Source organism: Ursus maritimus, assembly GCF_017311325.1.
Source record: "Ursus maritimus isolate PB19 chromosome X unlocalized genomic scaffold, ASM1731132v1 scaffold_X1, whole genome shotgun sequence".
NCBI lineage: Eukaryota > Metazoa > Chordata > Mammalia > Carnivora > Ursidae > Ursus > Ursus maritimus.
Window position 1 is genome coordinate 76009505 of NW_024423319.1, and position 19074 is coordinate 76028578.

General features: G+C 38.4%; 1 protein-coding gene across 4 annotated transcripts in view; it reads left to right on the forward strand.

Annotated features, from left to right (window-relative positions):
* Positions 1 to 19074, forward strand: part of ARHGEF9 (Cdc42 guanine nucleotide exchange factor 9) — a 171996-nt gene that overhangs the window by 134164 nt on the left and 18758 nt on the right. For all 4 annotated transcript variants that reach the window (XM_040631093.1, XM_040631100.1, XM_040631094.1 and 1 more), the window contains 2 exons: positions 6362 to 6605; positions 16071 to 16139. In XM_040631093.1, coding sequence (XP_040487027.1) covers positions 6362 to 6605; positions 16071 to 16139 — 313 coding nt within the window. The remainder of the gene's footprint in view (positions 1 to 6361; positions 6606 to 16070; positions 16140 to 19074) is intronic.

Here is a 19074-nt window from a genome sequence, read left to right on the forward strand (position 1 = left end):
GGAGTAAAAAAAAAATAATAATGTTATGGAGTCCTTCAGTTTTCCTGTCTCCTTGGCTGAAGTTAGGAATAGTGGGAGGTTAAAGGCTGCCTATTCTAGTCAGGTGGGTACCCACCTATTAGCTGTGTGGTCCAGACCTGGCTTCCCAGGTCTATGTGTATTTGTATTAAGTATTTTAAGGCAGGTTTCAGGTCTTTGTGAGATCAAACTAGATTACATCAATCCATTCTCCTTAGCTTGTCCTGCTTTTGTAATTAGATTGGACTGATAGGGCCCACTTTTTATGTACATGTCTCACAAAGTATTCCTGAGGATTATAGAAGTCAGCGCATGGGAACCCTCGCATCCTTTAGGCCAGGATTCAGCTTGTTGATTTTTTTTTATTATGTTATGTTAGTCACCATACATTACATCATTAGCTTTTGATGTAGTGTTCCATGATTCATTGTTTGCATATAACACCCAGTGCTCCATGCCATATGTGCCCTACTTAATACCCTTCACCGGGCTAGCCATTCCCCTCACCCTCCTCCCCTCTAAAACCCTCAGTTTGTTTCACGGTGTCCATAGTCTCTCATGGTTCATCTCCACAAATGAGTGAAACCATATGATAATTGTGTTTCTCTGCTTAACTTATTTCATTTAACATAATCTCCTCCAGTTCCATCCATGTTGATGCAAATGTTGGGTAATGATTCTTTCTGATGGCTGAGTAATATTCCATTGTATATATGGACCACATCTTCTTTATCCATTAATCTGTTGAAGGACATCTTGGCTCCTTCCACAATTTAGCTATTGTGGACAATGTGGCTATGAACATTGGGGTGCATATGGCCCTTCTCTTCACTACGTCTGTATCTTTGGGGTAAATACCCAGTAGTGCAATGGCTGGGTCATAGGGGAGCTCTATTTTTAACTTTTTAGGGGACCTCCACACTGTTTTCCAAAGTGGCTGTACCAACTTGCATTCCCACCAACAGTGTAAGAGGGTTCCCCTTTCTCCACAACCTCTCCAACATTTGTTGTTTCTTGCCTTGTCAATTTTTGCCATTCTAACTGGCGTAAGGTGGTATCTTAGTGTGGTTTTGATTTGAATTTCCCTGATGGCTAATGATGTTGAACATTTTTTCATGTGTCTGTTAGCCATTCGTATGTCTTCATTAGAAAAGTGTCTGTTCGTATCTTCTGCCCATTTTTTTATTTGATTATTTGTTTCTTGGTTGTTGAGTTTGAGTAGTTCTTTATAGACCTCAGATGCAAGCCCTTTATCTGTAGTGTCATTTGCACATATCTTCTCCCATTCCGTGGGCTGCCTCTTAGTTTTTTTGACTGTTTCCTTGGCTGTGCAGAAGATTTTTTATCTTGATGAAGTCCCAAAAGTTCATTTTTGCTTTTGTTTCCCTTGCCTTTGGAGACGTGTCATGAAATAAGTTTCTGTGGCTGATGTCGCAGAGGTTACAGCCTATGTTCTCCTCTAGGATTTTGATGGATTCCTGTCTCACATCGAGGTCTTTCATCCATTTGGAGTTTATTTTTGTGTATGGTGTGAGAGAATGGTCAAGTTTCATTCTTCTGTATATAGCTGTCCAATTTTCCCAGCACCATTTGTTGAAAAGACTGTGTTTGTTCCATTGGATGTTTTTTCCTTTTTTGTCAAAGATTAGTTGACTATAGAGTCAAGGGTCCATTTCTGGAGTCTATATTCTGTGCCATTGGTCTATGTGTCTGTTTTTGTGCCAGTACCATGCTGTCTTAGTGATCACAGCTTTGTAGTATAGCTTAAAATCAGGCAACGTGATGCCCCCAGCTTTGTTTTTCTTTTTCAACATTTCGTTGGCAATTCCTCGGGGTCTTTTCTGGTTCCACACAAATTTTAGGATTGTTTGTTCCAGCACTTTGAAAAATGTCATGGATATTTTGATTGGGATGGTATTTCACATGTAGATTGCTCTGGGTAGCATAGACATTTTAACTATGTTTATTCTTCTGATCCATGAGCATGAGATATTTTTCCATCTTTTTTTTTTTAAAGATTTTATTTATTTACATGACAGAGAAAGAGACAGCCAGCGAGAGAGGGAACACAAGCAGGGGGAGTGGGAGAGGAAGAAGCAGGCTCCCAGCGGAGGAGCCTGATGTGGGGCTCGATCCCAGGACTCTGGGATCACGCCCTGAGCCGAAGGCAGACGCTTAACGACTGAGCCACCCAGGTGCCCCCTCCATCTTTTTGTGTCTTCTTTAATGTCTTTAATCAGTGTTCTGTAGCTTCTAGAGTACAGATCCTTTACCTCTTTGGTTAGGTTTATTCCTAGATATCTTATGGTTTTTGGTGCTACTGTAAATGGAATCAATTCCCTAATCTCTGTTCTTTCAGTCTAATTCTTAGTGTATAGAAATGCAACTGATTTTAGTTGAGCTTTTCAATTTTGAGCATGGTAAAAAGGAACCCAGGCTCTGAATCAGACTTGGAGCAACATTGGCACACTCTGTATAGCTGACCTTTTCCTCTCCTGTGAACTTGATGCCAGGAGCACCCAACAGATCAGAACCCATCTGTACTCATAGCCTATTTATATGCACAATTATTATGGAAAGAAAAAGAACAATGTAGAGGGCATTATTTTGCAAATCAATTCAACAACACATGTATTTCACAGCCTTGGATTTTGAGATTGACAGAACTATGTTGGGATTTCTTAAAGACAGCCTTTCCCAGACATACCAAAAAGCCCAGTTTACCATAGAGTGTGAAGAGTTAGGGTTTTTTTTTTTTTTTTACTGTTGTAAGTCTTTTATTTATTTATTTTTTTGATGTAAAGTTCAATGATTCATTAGTTGCAAATAACACCCAGTGCACCATGCAATACGTGCCCTACCCACCACCCATCACCAGCCTATCCCATTCCCCCACCCCCCTCCCCTCTGAAGCCCTCAGTTTGTTTCCCAGAGTCCATAGTCTCTCATGTTTCATTCCCCCTTCTGATTATCCCCCCTTTCTTTATCCCTTTCTTCCCCTACCGATCTTCCTAGTTCTTATGTTCCATAGATGAGAGAAAGAATTTGATAATTGTCTTTCTCTGCTTGACTTATTTCACTTAGCATTATCTCCTCCAGTGCCGTCCATGTTGCAGCAAATGTTGACAAATCATTCTTTCTGATAGCTGAGTAATATTCCATTGTATATATGGACCACAACTTCTTAATCCAGTCATCTGTTGAAGGGCATCTCGGCTCCTTCCACCATTTAGCTATTGTGGACACTGCTGCTGTGAACATTGGTATGCATATGGCCCTTCTCTTCACTATGTCTGTATCTTTGGGGGAAATACCCAGTAGTGCAATGGCTGGGTCATACGGTAGCTCAATTTTTAACTTTTTAAGGGACCTCCACACTGTTTTCCACAGTGGCTGTACCAACTTGCATTCCCACCAACAATGTAGGAGGGATCCCCTCTCTCCACAACCTCTCCAGCAATTGTTGTTTCTTGCCTTGTCAATTTTTGCCATTCACCTGGCGTAAGGTGGTATCTTAGTGTGGTTTTGATTTGAATTTCCCTGATGGCTAATGATTTTGAACATGTTTTCATGTGCCTGTTAGCCATTTGTATGTCTTCATTGGAAAAGTGTCTGTTCATATCTTCTGCCCATTTTATGATTTGTTTATTTGTTTCTCACGTATTGAGTTTGAGAAGTTCTTTGTAGATCGTGGATACCAGTCTTTTATCTGTAGCATCATTTACAAATATATTCTCCCATTTCGTGGGCTGCCTCTTAGTTTTTTTGACTGTTTCCTTGGCTGTGCAGAAGCTTTTTATCTTGATGAATTCCCACAAGTTCAGTTTATCATTTGTTTCTCTTGCCTTTGGAGATGTGTCATGAAATAGGTTGCTTTGGCCGATGTCGTAGAGATTGCTGCCTATGTTCTCCTCTAGGATTTTGATGGATTCCTGTCTCACATCGAGGTCTTTGTCCATTTGGAGTTTATTTTTGTGTATGGTGTGAGAGAGTGGTCAAGTTTCATTCTTTTGCATGTAGCTGTCCAATTTTCCCAGCACCATTTATTGAAGAGACTGTCTTTTTTCCACCGAATGTTTTTCCCTGCTTTATCAAAGATTAGTTGCCCAAAGAGCCGAGGGTCCATTTCTGGGTTCTCTGTTCTGTTCCATTGGTCTGTGTTCTGTTTTTGTGCCAGTACCATGCTGTCTTTGTGATCACAGCTTTGTAGTACAGCTCGAAATCCAGCATTGTGATGCCCCCAGCTTTGTTTTTCCTTTTCAACAGTTCCTTGGCGATTCAGGGCCTTTTCTCATTCCATACATATTTAAGGGCTATTTGTTCCAGTTCTTTGAAAACTGTCATCAGTGTTTTGATCGGGATAGCATTGAAAGTGTAGATTGCTCTGGGTAGCATGGACATTTTAACTATGTTAATTCTTCCGATCCATGAGCATGGAATATTTTTCCATCGTTTTGTGTCTTCCTCAATGTCTTTCAAGAGTGATTTATAGTTTCTAGAATATAGCTCCTTTACGTCTCTGGTTAAGTTAATTCCAAGGTAACGTATGGTTTTTGGTGCTATTGTAAATGGGATGGATTCCCTAGTTTCTCTTTCTTCAGTCTCATTATTCGTGTATAGAAATGCAACTGATTTCTGAGCATTGATTTTGTATCCCGCCACATTACTGAATTGCTCTATAACTTCTAATAGTTTGGGCACATCTTCTTTATCCATTCTTCTGTTGATGGACATCTCAGCTCTCTCCATAGTTTAGCTATGGTGGACATTGCTACTATAAACATTGGGATGCAGGTGCCCCCTCAGATCACTATGTTTGTATCCTTTGGGTAAATACCTAGTAGTGTAATTGCTAGGTCATGGGGTAACTCTTTATTTAACTTTTTGAGGACCCTCCATACTGTTTTCCAGAGTGGCTGTACCATGTAGCATTCCCTCCAGCAGTATAAGAGGGTTTCCCTTTCTCCACATCCTTGCCAACATTTGTTGTTCCCTGTCTTATTAATTTTAGGCATTCTGTCTGGTGTGATGTGGTATCTCATTGTAGTTTTGATCTTTATTTCCCTGATGCCGAGTGTTGTTAGGCATTTTTTTTCATGTGTCTATTTGCCATTTGTATGTCTTCTTTGGAGGAATGTCTGTTCAGCATCATAGCTTTTAAATTGGATGACAAGTTCACCAAAACTTAATGTATTATTAAATGTAAGTAAATAAATAGAGAAATAAGAGCACCTTGTGTGAACTAATGATGAGTGTCTCCTGGACAGAGAGTTAGTATTTATCCAATTCTGTGTACCAGAGAGTAAAACAACAATAATAAAAGATAGGCAATATACCATTTGTATCCATCTACAACTCTTATTTTTCTCTCTTATTCAGGTTAATATATGAAGCTTTTTTTTTTTTTTTTAGTTTTTGATGTAATGTTCCATGATTCATTATTTGCATATAACACCCAGTGCTCCGTGCAATATGTCCCTCCTTAATACCCATCACCGGCCTATCCCAATGCCCCACGCTCCTCCCCTCTGAAGCCCTCAGTTTGTTTCCCAGAGTCCATAGTTTCTCATGGTTCATTCCCTGTTCTGTTTACCCCCCCTTCATTCTTCCCTTCCTTCTCCTACCGATCTTCTTGCTATTCCTTATGTTCCACAAATGAGTGAAACCATATGATAATTGTCTTTCTCTGCTTGACTTATTTCACTTAGCATAATGTCCTCCAGTCCCATCCATGTTGCTGCAAATGTTGGGTAATCATTCTTTCTGATGGCTGAGTAATATATGAAGCTTTTTATTCACTCTTACCCCCACTTTTCCTGCCACCTAGGCCTTCTCCAAAATTCCCCAGAGTGCTAAGTGTTCAGCCCTTTCCATGTAATCCTTCCTGGCCAGCCTGTGGCTACCTACTCATCCCCACTTGATATGTAGGTCATGCAGGTCTCCTTAGTCTGCTTGAATTCCCACGTACACCCCAGGCAACCATCCAGCCTTTTTCAAACTTCTGGAAGGCTTGCAAATATTCTGGAAAAGAAAAGGCCCTGCTAGCAATGCTTGTGTTCCTTACTGCTTCATACTCCCCATATATGTGTCTTACAAACACCTATAAGGATTGATGCTGGGGTCTGAGACAGATGTAGGACAAAGGCTTTCTCTAAGAGCATCTAGTTACCCAACCTATCAGTGTCATACTGCTAAACTAACCTGCCTAAATTTGACCAAACCAACCCCTGTTGGTACTCCAAAACAATGGCAGTCTCAATGTCCTGCTGTGCCCATGAGCCAACTCTCATGTTCTACTGTCCACATACCTCTAGTAAAAAGCCTTTTCTTCCTTCCCATCTAGGACCTGATCCGAAGAGACATCCTGTACTACAAAGGCCGCATTGACATGGATAAATATGAGGTAGTTGACATTGAAGATGGCAGAGATGATGACTTTAATGTCAGCATGAAAAATGCCTTCAAACTTCACAACAAGGAGACCGAGGAGGTACATCTATTCTTTGCCAAAAAGCTGGAGGAGAAGATACGCTGGCTCAGGGCTTTCAGAGAAGAGAGGAAAATGGTACAGGAAGATGAAAAAATTGGTAAGTGACCTGAGAGGAAAAAGAAGAATATGGCTATGAAGACCATAGAGGATTTGAATTAGTTTCATTTTTCTAGAAACAGGGAAGATTTCTTTCTTTTTTTTTCTTATAATAATATTTTTTTATTATATTATGTTAGTCACAATACAGTACATCCCTGGTTTTTTATGTAAAGTTCGATGATTCATTAGTTGCGTACAACACCCAGTGCACCATGCAATACGTCCCCTCCTTACTACCCATCACCAGCCTATCCCATTCACCCACCCCCTCCCCTCTGAAGCCCTCAGTTTGTTTCTCATAGTCCATAGTCTCTCATGCTTCATTCCCCCTTCTGATTACCCCCCTTTCTTTATCCTGTTCTTCTCCTACCGATCTTCCTACTTCTTATGTTCCATAGATGACAGAAACCATATGATAATTGTCTTTCTCTGCTTGACTTATTTCACTTAGCATTATCTCCTCCAGTGCCTTCCATGTTGCAGCAAATGTTGAGAACTCGTTCTTTCTGATAGCTGAGTAATATTCCATTCTATATATGGACCACATCTTCTTAATCCAGTCATCTGTTGAAGGGCATCTCGGCTCATTCCATGATTTAGCTATTGTGGACAATGCTGCTATGAACATTGGGGTGCATATGGCCCTTCTCTTCACTACGTCTGTATCTTTGGGGTAAATACCTAGTAGTGCAATGGCTGGGTCATAGGGTAGCTCAATTTTTAACTTTTTAAGGGACCTCCACACTGTTTTCCAGAGTGGCTGTACCAACTTGCATTCCCACCAACAATGTAGGAGGGATCCCCTTTCTTCACATCCTCTCCAACAATTCGTGTTACAAACTGACCTAATCCACTTTGGTGGTTTCCTATTATTAGGTCCTTTTTGGCAGGTATCAGTAGTTTCTACTAGTCAGAGTTAAGCAAGAGTTATAATTTGCCCTCCCTTAGAGTCTCATGACTAGATAAGACTATCACACGGAAGCAAACCTCAGTCTCAGTTCTCCCAAGCATACATTTATTAGCAAACAAACACAAAAGCAGTCATAAACCTGTTCTGTAATCTCAGTGAAACCCCAGTTTTGTTCTTAGATACATGACAGCATCTTCTGTAAAGAGGTTAGTCAAGGAAGAGTTGGTGATATTATAGCAACAGGATTCAACTACCTTTCTAGTTAGAGTCTGGTGACAAAATTCTCTGATGGGGGACAAGACATAACACCTGTTTCAATCTTGAGTTTTAAGTCTTCCTTCTGAAGGTTGAAAGCTATAGAGCTCACTGGATTTTTATACGCAGGTCTTGTGAGGGCTAAAAAGCCTGTAAGACATTTGTGGCTAGTACACACCTTGAATAAAATTCATTTTACCAATGAAAATTCATTTTTAACATGTGTTAGGCTAATTAGGCCTCCTGCATTAAAGTGACTGAACTGCTGGAAGCAGAGGCCTCTGGAGCAAAGACTTTTGAGTATTTAATGTGTTAACAAATCACCTCTTGGGGGGCGCCTGGGTGGCTCAGTCCTTAAGCATCTGCCTTTGGCTCAGGGCGTGATCCCAGGGTTCTGGGATTGAGCCCCGCATCGGGCTCCCTGCTCTGCTGGGGGCCTGCTTCTTCCTCTCCCACTCCCCCTGCTTGTGTTCCCTCTCTCACTGGCTGTCAATCTTTCTCTCTCTCAAATAAATAAATAAAATCTTAAAAAAAAAAAGAAATCACCTCTTAGGTGTGTTTGCCTGATTAAGACACTTCAGATGTTAACTAAATACCCCTAGAGCATAGATTAAAATTAATGTGCATGTATATATCACACTCTGTATGAAATCATTTTAAAATAAATTGTAGAAAATATAACTGGGTCTAAAACCATGATCACTTGTATGATTCAGTCACACTAAACCACATTTTTTTGGCTTTAAATACGTTGTTCCCCCTTTCCAGAGGATATACAACTAGTAGAGAGATTTTTCATGCTGCTTTCCAACTGTGGGATTTAGGTGCTTTGACTATAGCTCTGTGGTTTACAAAGTACTGTCTGGTCTCTTGCTCATGGTCCTGCCATTCTAGCATAAAAATACCAAATAGCAGGCTTTGTAATTCCTTGAGAAGACACAGTTTTTGCCCCACTTTTAATGAGAGTAGAATTTTATATTAAAACACTTGTATGCTCAAGCTGTTAGAAACTGCCTCTAGAAAAATGGGCCTACCCAGTGAGTCTTAGTGCAAATGGATTCTTCTCTTCTTTAGTGTTGGGGATTTAAATGGTTCAGACATAAGGAAGGATGATTAGAAAGACACTGCTTAGTCTAATCCTAGTTCTTTCCTTAGGTTCTGGGTAGAGTGCACATTAATAATTCACTTTGAGCCCCATTAAAGCCAAAAAGCTTTTAGCATATGAGCACTGCAATGGGAGATGATGTAGAGTGGTACAGAAATGGTACAGGGGGAAAATGATGAGGGAACAGAAGGCAAGCTGAGGACAAACAGAAGCTAACACCAGACAGCTCCCCCCCCCATGGTATATATGTGACATTCCTCAGGCACTCCTGGCTGCCCTAAAGGAAAAAGAAATAGTTAACCTATAGAGACGACAATCCTGCAAGACTTGTCTCCCTCAGTTTACAAATGTCTTAGCAGTCTACAAGAACAAAGCATTTCTACCAATGGCTTAGCTTCCAGAAACGAATGTAAGTATAATTAAATGTCCTTATAACCTGCACCCCATTGACAGAAGTGGGCAGAGTGTACTGTTCCTCCAAGAAGCTCTCAACTATCTTCATGTTAATGCCTTACTAGAGGGGTAAACAACCTTAACTTGACAATGGTAAGGCCTCCAGTATCTTGTAGGTCCTCTTTAGCATATGAAAGTTCTTTCCAAACCTCCCTTTTTCCTTACCTCCCCCAACCCCATAGTATATAATCAACCACACCTCACAACCCAGGGCAGCCTCTCTTTCTGCCCATGGGTCCTGTTCCCATGCTTTAATAAACCACCATTTTGCACACACACACACAAAAAATGCTACTGGGCTGCTTCTCTTAGTGGCAGGCAGCAGTAGCCTCTGATACCACCTAGGTTGTTAGACCTATTAAAGAAATTGTCTTAGTGTGCTTTATGCAGACCCTAGATCAACTAGAAGATCCCCACCATTATGTCTGGTTCCAGTGTGATATTTCCCACACAGTGCCCTAATAACCTGTAACTTTAAGAATCTGCTTCTAATAAAAAAGCTTACAGAAATTGCATTCTTTTTTAAATTTTGTTTAAAGTTTTAATTTAAATTCCAGTTACTTAACATACAGTGCAATATTAATTTCAGGTGTACAATTTAGTGATTCTACACCTATACACAACACCTGGTGCTCATCACTAATCCGCATCACCTGTTTAACACCTCCACCAGACAACCTCCCCTCTGGTAACAATTGCTTTGATCTCTATAGTTCAAGAGTCTCTTTTTAGTTTCCTTCTCTTTTTTCTCCCTATGATCATTTGTTTTGTTCCTTAAATTCCACATATGAATTAAATCATATGGTACTTGTCTTTCTCTGATTTATTTTGCTTAGCTCCATCCACAATGTAGTACACACAATGTACACACACACACACAATGGAATATTATTACTCAGCCATAAAAAATAACGAAAACTTGGATAGAGCTACAGAAATTACTTTCTGACACATCTATATTATCTTTTCTAAAACATTAAGGTTTTTTTCTAATAATAGCACTTTTATTGTAGGCAATTTTTGGGAAAACACAGAAAAATGCAAGAGAAAACTAAAAATCACATAAAAACATTCTACCTCGAGAAAGATAACTTTTGTAAATATTTTGATATATTTCCTTCCTGTTTTTTTGTGTATAAATAAAAGAAAATACTAGGACTAAGATGGCTCAATCTTTCTTTCTGACTCCCCCTAACCTCTCCTTCTCCATGATGAACAGTTCTAATTTTATATCCTCATTTTGCACTTAAAATCATGTCATCTGCATTTCCCTAAATCATTTCACTTTTAAATTTGTTATTTTATTTAAATTCAATTAACATATAGTATATTATTAGTTTCAGAGGTAGAGTTCAGTGATTCGTCAGTGACATATAACAACCAGTGCTCATTATATCACATGCCTTCCTTAATGCCCATCACCCAGTTACCCATCCCACCAATCTCCCCTTCAGCAGCCCTCAGATTATTTCCTATAGTTAAAGAGTCTCTTATGGTTTGTCTGCCTCTCAGATTTCATCTCATTTTATGTTTCCCTTTATGTTTCCCTCCCTTCCCCATGTTCATCTGTTTTGTTTCTTACATTTCACATATGAGTGAAATCATTTGGTATTTGTCTTTCTCTGACTGACTTATTTCACTTACAATAATGCCCTCTAGTTCCATCCAAGTCATTGCAAATGGTTAAGATTTCATTTTTTTTAGATGGCTGAGGAATATTCCAGTGTGTGTGTATATCACATCTTCTTTATCCATTCATCTGTTAGTGGACATTTTGGGCTCTTCTGTAGTTTGGCTATTGGGGTGCCCCATCAAATCATCATGTTTATATCCTTTGGATAAATACCTAGTAGTGCAATTGCTGAGTTGTAGGGTAGCTCTGTTTTTAACGTCTTGAGGAACCTCCATACAGCTTTCCAGAATGGCTGGACCAGCTCGCATTCCCACCAAGAGTGTAAGAGAATTCCCCTTTCTCCACATCCTCACCGACATCTGTTGTTTCCTGTTGTTAATTTTAGCCAGTCTGACTGGTGTGAGATGGTATCTCATTGTGGTTTTGATTTGTATTTCCCTGATGCCAAGGGACGTGGAGCATTTTTTCATGTGCCTGTTGGCCATTTGTATGTCTTTGGAGACCTGTCTGTTCATGTCTTCTGCCCATTTCTTGATAGATTTTTTTTTTTGTTTTTTGGGTGTTGAATGTGATAAGTTCTTTGTAGACCTTGGATATCAGCCCTTTATCTGATAAGACATTTGCAAATATCTTCTCCCATTCTGTAGGTTGTCTTTTGATTTTGTCGACTGTTTCCTTTGCTATGCAGAAGGTTTTTGTCTTGATGAAGTCCCAATAGTTCATTTTTGCTTTTGTTTCCCTTGCCTTTGAAGACATGTCTAGCAAGAAGTTGCTGTGGCTGAGGTCAAAGAGGTTACTGCCTGTGTTCTCCTCCAGGATTTTGATGGATTCCTGTCTCACATTTAGGTCTTTCATTCATTTTGAGGTTGTGTGTGTGTGTGTATGATGTAAGAAAATGGTCCAATTTCATTCTTCTGCATGTGGCTGTCCAATTTTCCCAACACCATTTCTTGAAGAGACTTTTTTTTTCCATTAGATAGTCTTTCCTGCTTTGTCGAAGATTAGTTGACCACAGAGTTGAGGGTCCATTTCTGGGTTCTCTGTTCTGTTCCATTGATCTATGTGTCTGTTTTTGTGCCAGTACCATTCTGTCTTGATGATTACAGCTTTGTAATATAGCTTCAAGTCTGGAATTTGATGCTACCAGCTTTGGTTTTCTTTTTCAATATTCCTTTGGCTATTTGGGGTCTTTTCTGCTTCCATACAAATTTTAGGATTGCTTGTTCCAGCTCTGTGAAAATTGCTGATGGTATTTTGATAGTGATTGCTTTGAATGTGTAGATTGCTTTGGGTAGCATAGGCATTTCAACAGTATTTGTTCTTCCAATCCATGAGTTTGGAATGTTGTTCCATTTCTTTGTGCCTTCCTCAATTTCTTTCCTAAGTGTTCTATAGTTTTCAGAGTACACATCCTTTACCTCTTTGGTTAGGTTTATTCCCAGGTACCTTATGGTTTTTGGTGCACTTGTAAAAGAGGTCAATTCCTTAATTTCTCTTTCTTCTGAAAAAGGAGAATTGTAGACCACTATCCATGATGAACATGGATTCCAATATTCTCACCAAGATGCTAACCAGTAGTATCCAACAGTATTTTAAAAGGATTATTCACCACAACCAAGTGGGATTTATTCCTGGGCTGCAAGGTGGTTCAACATCTGCATATCAATCAATGTGATACACCACATTAATAAAAGTAAGGACAAGAATCATAGGATCCTCTCAGTTGATGCAGAAAAAGCATTTGACCAAATACAGTATCCTTTCTTGATTAAAATTCTCTACAGTATAGGGATAGAGAGAACATACCTCAATATCATAAAAGCTATATATGAAAATCAACAAATATCATCCTCATTGGGGAAAAACTGAGAGCTTTTCCTCTAAGGTCAGGAACATGACAGGGATGTCCACTCTCACTACTTCTGTCCAACATAGTACTGAAAGTCTATGTTTAGCATTATTTTCCCTTCTCTATCACTGCTATGCTGTGTGAGATAATCAGTGTAAGTGTGGTGTGCCTATTTCCATACTTATGTTGATATATACATATATACAGATAAAACTTTTAAAAACTTTTTTACGTACAAAATTATACCAAACATATTACTCTGTATCTTGTTTTTTTAAATTTAATTTATCATACATAACTCTCCACGTGAGAAATACAGAACCTAACTATAACTCCTTCTATCAGAAGCACAACCATACATGTATTATTAAGAGATTTATTTTAAGGAATTGGCTTATATGATTACAGAACCTGGCTAAGCAACTCCAATATCTGTGGAGCAGGCAGTCAGAATGCAAGATCACGGGCAGGTTTAAACTCGTGGCTGTAGTCCAAAGCTGTCATCTATAGGCAGGAAGATCATGAATAGGATGGGACTCCACATGCATGGGCTAAAGCTGAGGCAGAGTTTCTTCCCCTTTGTGGGGAGACCTCAACCCTGTTCTTTTAAGTGTTAAAAGCACCATGAGCTCTATTCTCTTAACACATTTTTAAGTGCATAATATAGTAATATTAACCATAGGCTCAGTGTTGTACAGCAGATCTATAGATCTTATTCATATCTTGTATAAATGGAGCTAGAGTTTTGATAGGATTGCTTTGAATTTATAGATGGCCTTCAGCAGAATGGATATTTTAACAATATTAAGTTGTCCAGTACAAAAACAAACAAACAAAAAACCTAATGATCAACATCCCCAATGAACACACATGAAACAAACTTTGTTAAAACAGCAACAAACAGAATGCAGCAGCACAATAAAAGGATCATACACCATGACCAAGTCAGATTTGTCCTTAGGATGAAATAATGGCTTAACATACGCAAATAAATTAATGCGATATAATTAAATGAAAGATAGAAATCACATGATCCTATCTATAGATGCAGAAAAAGGATTTGACATAATTTATCATTCTTTTGTGATAAAAACTCAGAACAAATTCTGTATAGAAGGAATTTACCTGAACATAATAAAGGCCATATATGAAAGGGCCCACAGCTAACATCATGCTCAATGGGGAAAAACAAAGCTTTTTCTCTTAGATCAATGGCAAGAAAATGATGTCCGTTTTCATCACTTCTATTCAACATAGTAGTGGAAGTCCTAGCCAGAGAAAATTAGACAAGAAAAAAAAATAAAATGCATCCAAATGGGAAAGGAAGAAGTAAAATTATTTCTGTTTATAGATGATATTATTTAATATACAGAAAACCTTAAAGACTCTACAGAAAAACTTTATATCTAATAAATGAATTCAGTAGAGTCGAAGGGTACAAAATCAACATACAAAAATCAGTTGTGTTTCTATACACTAACAATGAACTATCTGAAAAAGAAATTAAGCAAACAGTCCCAATTATAATCACATCAAAATGGATGTGATTATACTTAGGTATAAACTTAACCAAGGAGGTGAAAGACTTGTACACTAAAAACTATAAAACCTTGCTGAAAGAAATTAAAGAACACATAAATAAATAGACTAAATATTGTTAATATGTCCACTTTACCCAATGCCAGCTATAGATTCAATGTGATCTTATCAAAACTCCAGTGGTATTTTTTTTTTACTAAAATAGAAATAATCCTAAAATTCATGTGGAACCACAAAAGACCCTTCATAGCTAAAGATATTTGAGAGAGGAGAACAAAGCTGGAGGTATCATATCAAAATATATTACAAAGCTACATTAATTACAACAGTATGGTACTGCATAAAGATAAGATATAGACCAATGGAATAGGATAGGGAGCCTAGAAATAAATCCACACATATGCAGTCAACATATTTTTGACAAGAGTACCAAGGATGCACAATTGGGAAAGGAGGGTTTCTTCAATAAATGGTGCTGGGAAAACTGGATATCCACATGCAAAAGAATGAAATTGAATTCCTGCCTTACACCATACGTGAAAATTAACTCAAAATGGATTGAAGACTTAATTGTATGACCCAAAACTGTAAAACTCCTAGAAGAAAATATAGGGAAAGAGCTCCTTAGCATTGATCTTGCAGTGATTTTTTGGATATGACACCAAAAGCATGTTCAACAAAGCAAAGCTACAGCAAAATAAAATGCTTTTACACAGCAAAGGAACAGAATGAAAAGGCAACCTATGGCATCAGAGAAAATATTTGCAAATGATGTATTTGATAGGAGGTTAATTTCCAAAATATATAACGAACTCTTACAACTCAATAGCAAAATAACAAATAACTTAATTTTTAAAATGGACAAAGGACTTGAATAGACATTTCCATATATATAATGGAATATTACTCAGCCATCAAAAAGAACAATTTCACAACATTTGCAGCAACATGGACGGGACTGGAGGAGATTATGCTAAGTGAAATAAGTCAAGCAGAGAAAGACAATTATCTGGTTTCACTCATTTGTGGAACATAAAGAATAGCAGGGAGATCAGTAGGAGAAGGAAGGGAGAATGAAGGGGGGGGAACAGAAGGAGGGATGAACTGGAAACAAACTGAGGGCTTCAATGGAGATGGGGGTGGAGGACTTGGATAGGCCGGTGATGGGTATTAAGGAGGGACATATTGCATGGAGCACTGGGTGTTATATGCAAATAATGAATCATGGAACATTACATCAAAAACTAGGGATGTACTGTATAGTGACTAACATAACATAATAAAAAATTATTATAAAAAATAAAAAAGAATAGACATTTCTGTTATTTCATTACTTTTTGCTATTTTATTTTTTCTTCTTTTTGAAACTTTTCTTTAAAAAATGTTCTTATTGTAATCTCTTGTCTTTTGACTCATTATTTCCTTTTCTGTTTTTGCTTTTGGTTGTGCAATATTTTTTTACTTCACACCATACTTTATTCATCCATTCTTCATTTAACAGACTCTTAATTCATGTTCTCATTTTTTTTTTGCCCCTGTATACTATGAAATGCATTGTTATGGCTAAATATTTGTTCAAGTTTCTCACCATTTATTTATTTGCTTTTCAAGACTTTTGATATATCTTGCCAAAATTATTCTTTCAGAAAAGTTGTACTAATTTGTACATTTAAGAAAGGTCTGTTTTTTATAACAGAGTCATGTATTTTTATGTTACAGGCTTTGAAATTTCTGAAAACCAGAAGAGGCAGGCTGCATTGACTGTGAGAAAAGTCCCTAAACAAAAAGGTAAAGTTGCCTTTAACCACTGCCACCCCACCAGCGCCACTTACTCTCTTTGCGAGACTGGGAAGCCATAAACTATGTGATTGCATATCCCCAGGGTTGTTTCCAGGCTGAAGTTCACTTGGAATGATGGGGAGTGTCTGGGTTTCCAGGTTTCCCTGATAACAGGTGGCAAATGGTCTTATAGATGTAAGGCTTAAGAGTAAGTAGTGTGAGGTAGTTATGTCCAAAGATAGTTCTTTGGGTACAGGAGAAAATAGAATTTCTATTTCTTTTCATTTTTACATAAGTAAAAGAGAGAGAAAATCTAAACTTTATTCACAATTTAGAGATAGATGGACAATAATAACTGTGTAAATTTTATTAATAAGTATATTTGGAATATGTATACAATTTTCTTTCATTTGTTTGGGGGCATTTGCAAGATTAGGAGTCTCAAATCAGAATGGAGAACTTCAAACTGAACCAAGACAGAAAATTCAGATATTCATTCTCTTTCTCTGAACCATAAACTAAAGTACTTAAAAAAGGAAAATATGGGTGCCTGGGTGGCTCAGTTGGTTGAGTATCTAACTCTTGATTTTGGCTTAGGTCATGATCCTCAGGGTCCTGAGATCAAGCCCTGCACTGGGCTCCACACCAGGTGTGGATACTGCTTAAAATTCTCTCTCCCACTCCCTCTGCCCCTCTCTTCCCACCCACCCCCCAACCCTCCATGTGCCCACACTGGCTCTCTCTTTCTCTCTCAAAAAAAAAAAAAAGGAAAATACCTTAAGAATCAATTTAAATATGAAATGAAGCTTTATTTTCTCATTTTCATGAACTAGACATAATTAAAATGCTTAGTTGAACAAAAGGAAGTAACTACCCTTTGAGCCTATTTAGTACCAGTCATTTTATATAAGTTCTTTAATTTTATCTTTATGGTTCTTCTGAAAAGGTAGGCATTATTAGCCTCATTTTCCAGATGAGGAAACAAGATCTTTGGGGTGAAGTGATTGTGAACTTAACTCATCTTGATTCCAAGTCCACTGTTCTTCCCTCACCATCTCAGGGTTCTGCTGATTCTCTGTGCTGGGAAAGAACAGCTCACTTTTTTTGTCTCACCTCAATTACTGACAACTGCTTCTATTCCTGACTGCCACTGTCATTTTCTCCAGGGGTAGGTGATCTTAATGAGACCTCACTTTCCCCAGGCCCTTCCTCTTGCTTTCTCAGTAGTCTCTTTGGTTCAGAATGAGTCACCATACAAAATGATTAGATTCAAGGTGCCTGAAATTCTAGTGGCCATATAAAGCACCCTTAATTATTCCCAAATGAAGCTTCTTTCCACTGAGGAAGCTGTGTGCCTGTGAATACCTGATTTCCAATTAAACAGTGCACCTAGCTGGAGCCCCTCTGGTTAGACATGCCTTCCTTTTAACTGCTTATTACTTCTTACCCTTGGGAGGCACTCACTGGTTCTCTCTCTCATCATGGAAATGTGATTATCTTCAGATAGGGAATTTAAAAAGGCAATCACTCCTAACCTCTTGAGAGTGAAAACATAAGAGATAGTGTTAGAAAGCATCTGGAGTTAATGTCAGTGAAGATATGGTCTGGATGAGTAGGGCAATGCTGTGAGAGACTGTGCTCCTTCCTTAGATGGAGATACAAGCAGAACAGAACCCCAAGCAGTTGGGGAGTCCTCAGGCTATAAAGAGGCTACTGTCCTAGTGGCCAGCCTGTTTCCTGGAGGCTCTTAACCCTTGAGCTTCTCTTACTCTGATTCCCTCCACTGACCTTCACGATATGATGGGACCCCTTTACCTCAGCTCAGGTTCCCTCAAGCCTATCTGAGGTTAGCTGTTTTTTTTCACTATGAACTCTTAAAGCAGAGGGACATCCATAAAGCAACAAACCAGAAAACAGTCCTGCTCACTCATACCAAGCTTCTGTGTCAGTTCCTTTTCCACCCTGTCTAGTCACAAGGCTATTCCTTTCAGGTTCTCTCTTATTCCCCAGTATCTAAACACTGGTTCACCTGAACAGCTTTCCACATTTAACAACAATTCTAAAGTTTTCAAAGAAACTCATTTAGTTTCAAACCTCCCAAAATTCCTACGAATCTCCTCCATTATTTCTATTTCTAGTTTTCAAGACTCTCCTAGTCCAGAACTGTAATGACTGATGTATTTTGAGACTCAAGGTAACTACACATGTGGAAACAATTGTCAAACTTAGGAATTCAATATTATATTATGTACATGGGAAGAACAAGAAGGGAATTCTTTCAGATACCCATAAAAGCCAGTTTCTTTAACCCTTCCAATGACTGCTTTCTGGAAGTGATGGGAACATTGTTGTTAAGATTTCTCTAATGCAGATGTAATTGCATTGGTAATTACTCTAGTGTCCTCTTCTAACCGCATCTATAATGCCACGGGACCTTATCAACTCACTCTACTGCTCTGGAGGAGGGGAAGCCCATCTGTAATATAAGCAAAGAGGACAAAGCCTAGCCCTAAGGAAGGCCTTTTTACTTTATGTTTACCCTTTACACTGTCTTGATTTAAGAATTGATTATAACTTATTGGAATTTGAATACTAATTCCCGGTCTATCAACATATTTCAGTCCATCATCATGGAGCTCTCTAGGGCCACGAGCACAGCTCTCATCTCCAGAGGCTATAGGACCATCTCAAAATCAAATGAATATCCTAAAGTAACTAAAATAATCTTGAAAAAGAAGAATAAAGTTGGGGTAATCAGTCTATCCTGATTTTAACACAAATTATATAGCTACAATAACCAAGACAGTGTGGTATTGGCAAAAGGATAGACCTATTGTATTAGTGGAAGAGAATAGAGAAACCAGAAACTAGAAATAGACCTATGCAAATATGCCCAAATAATTTTTGATAAAGATGCAAAAGAAATTTAGCAGAAGAAGGGTAG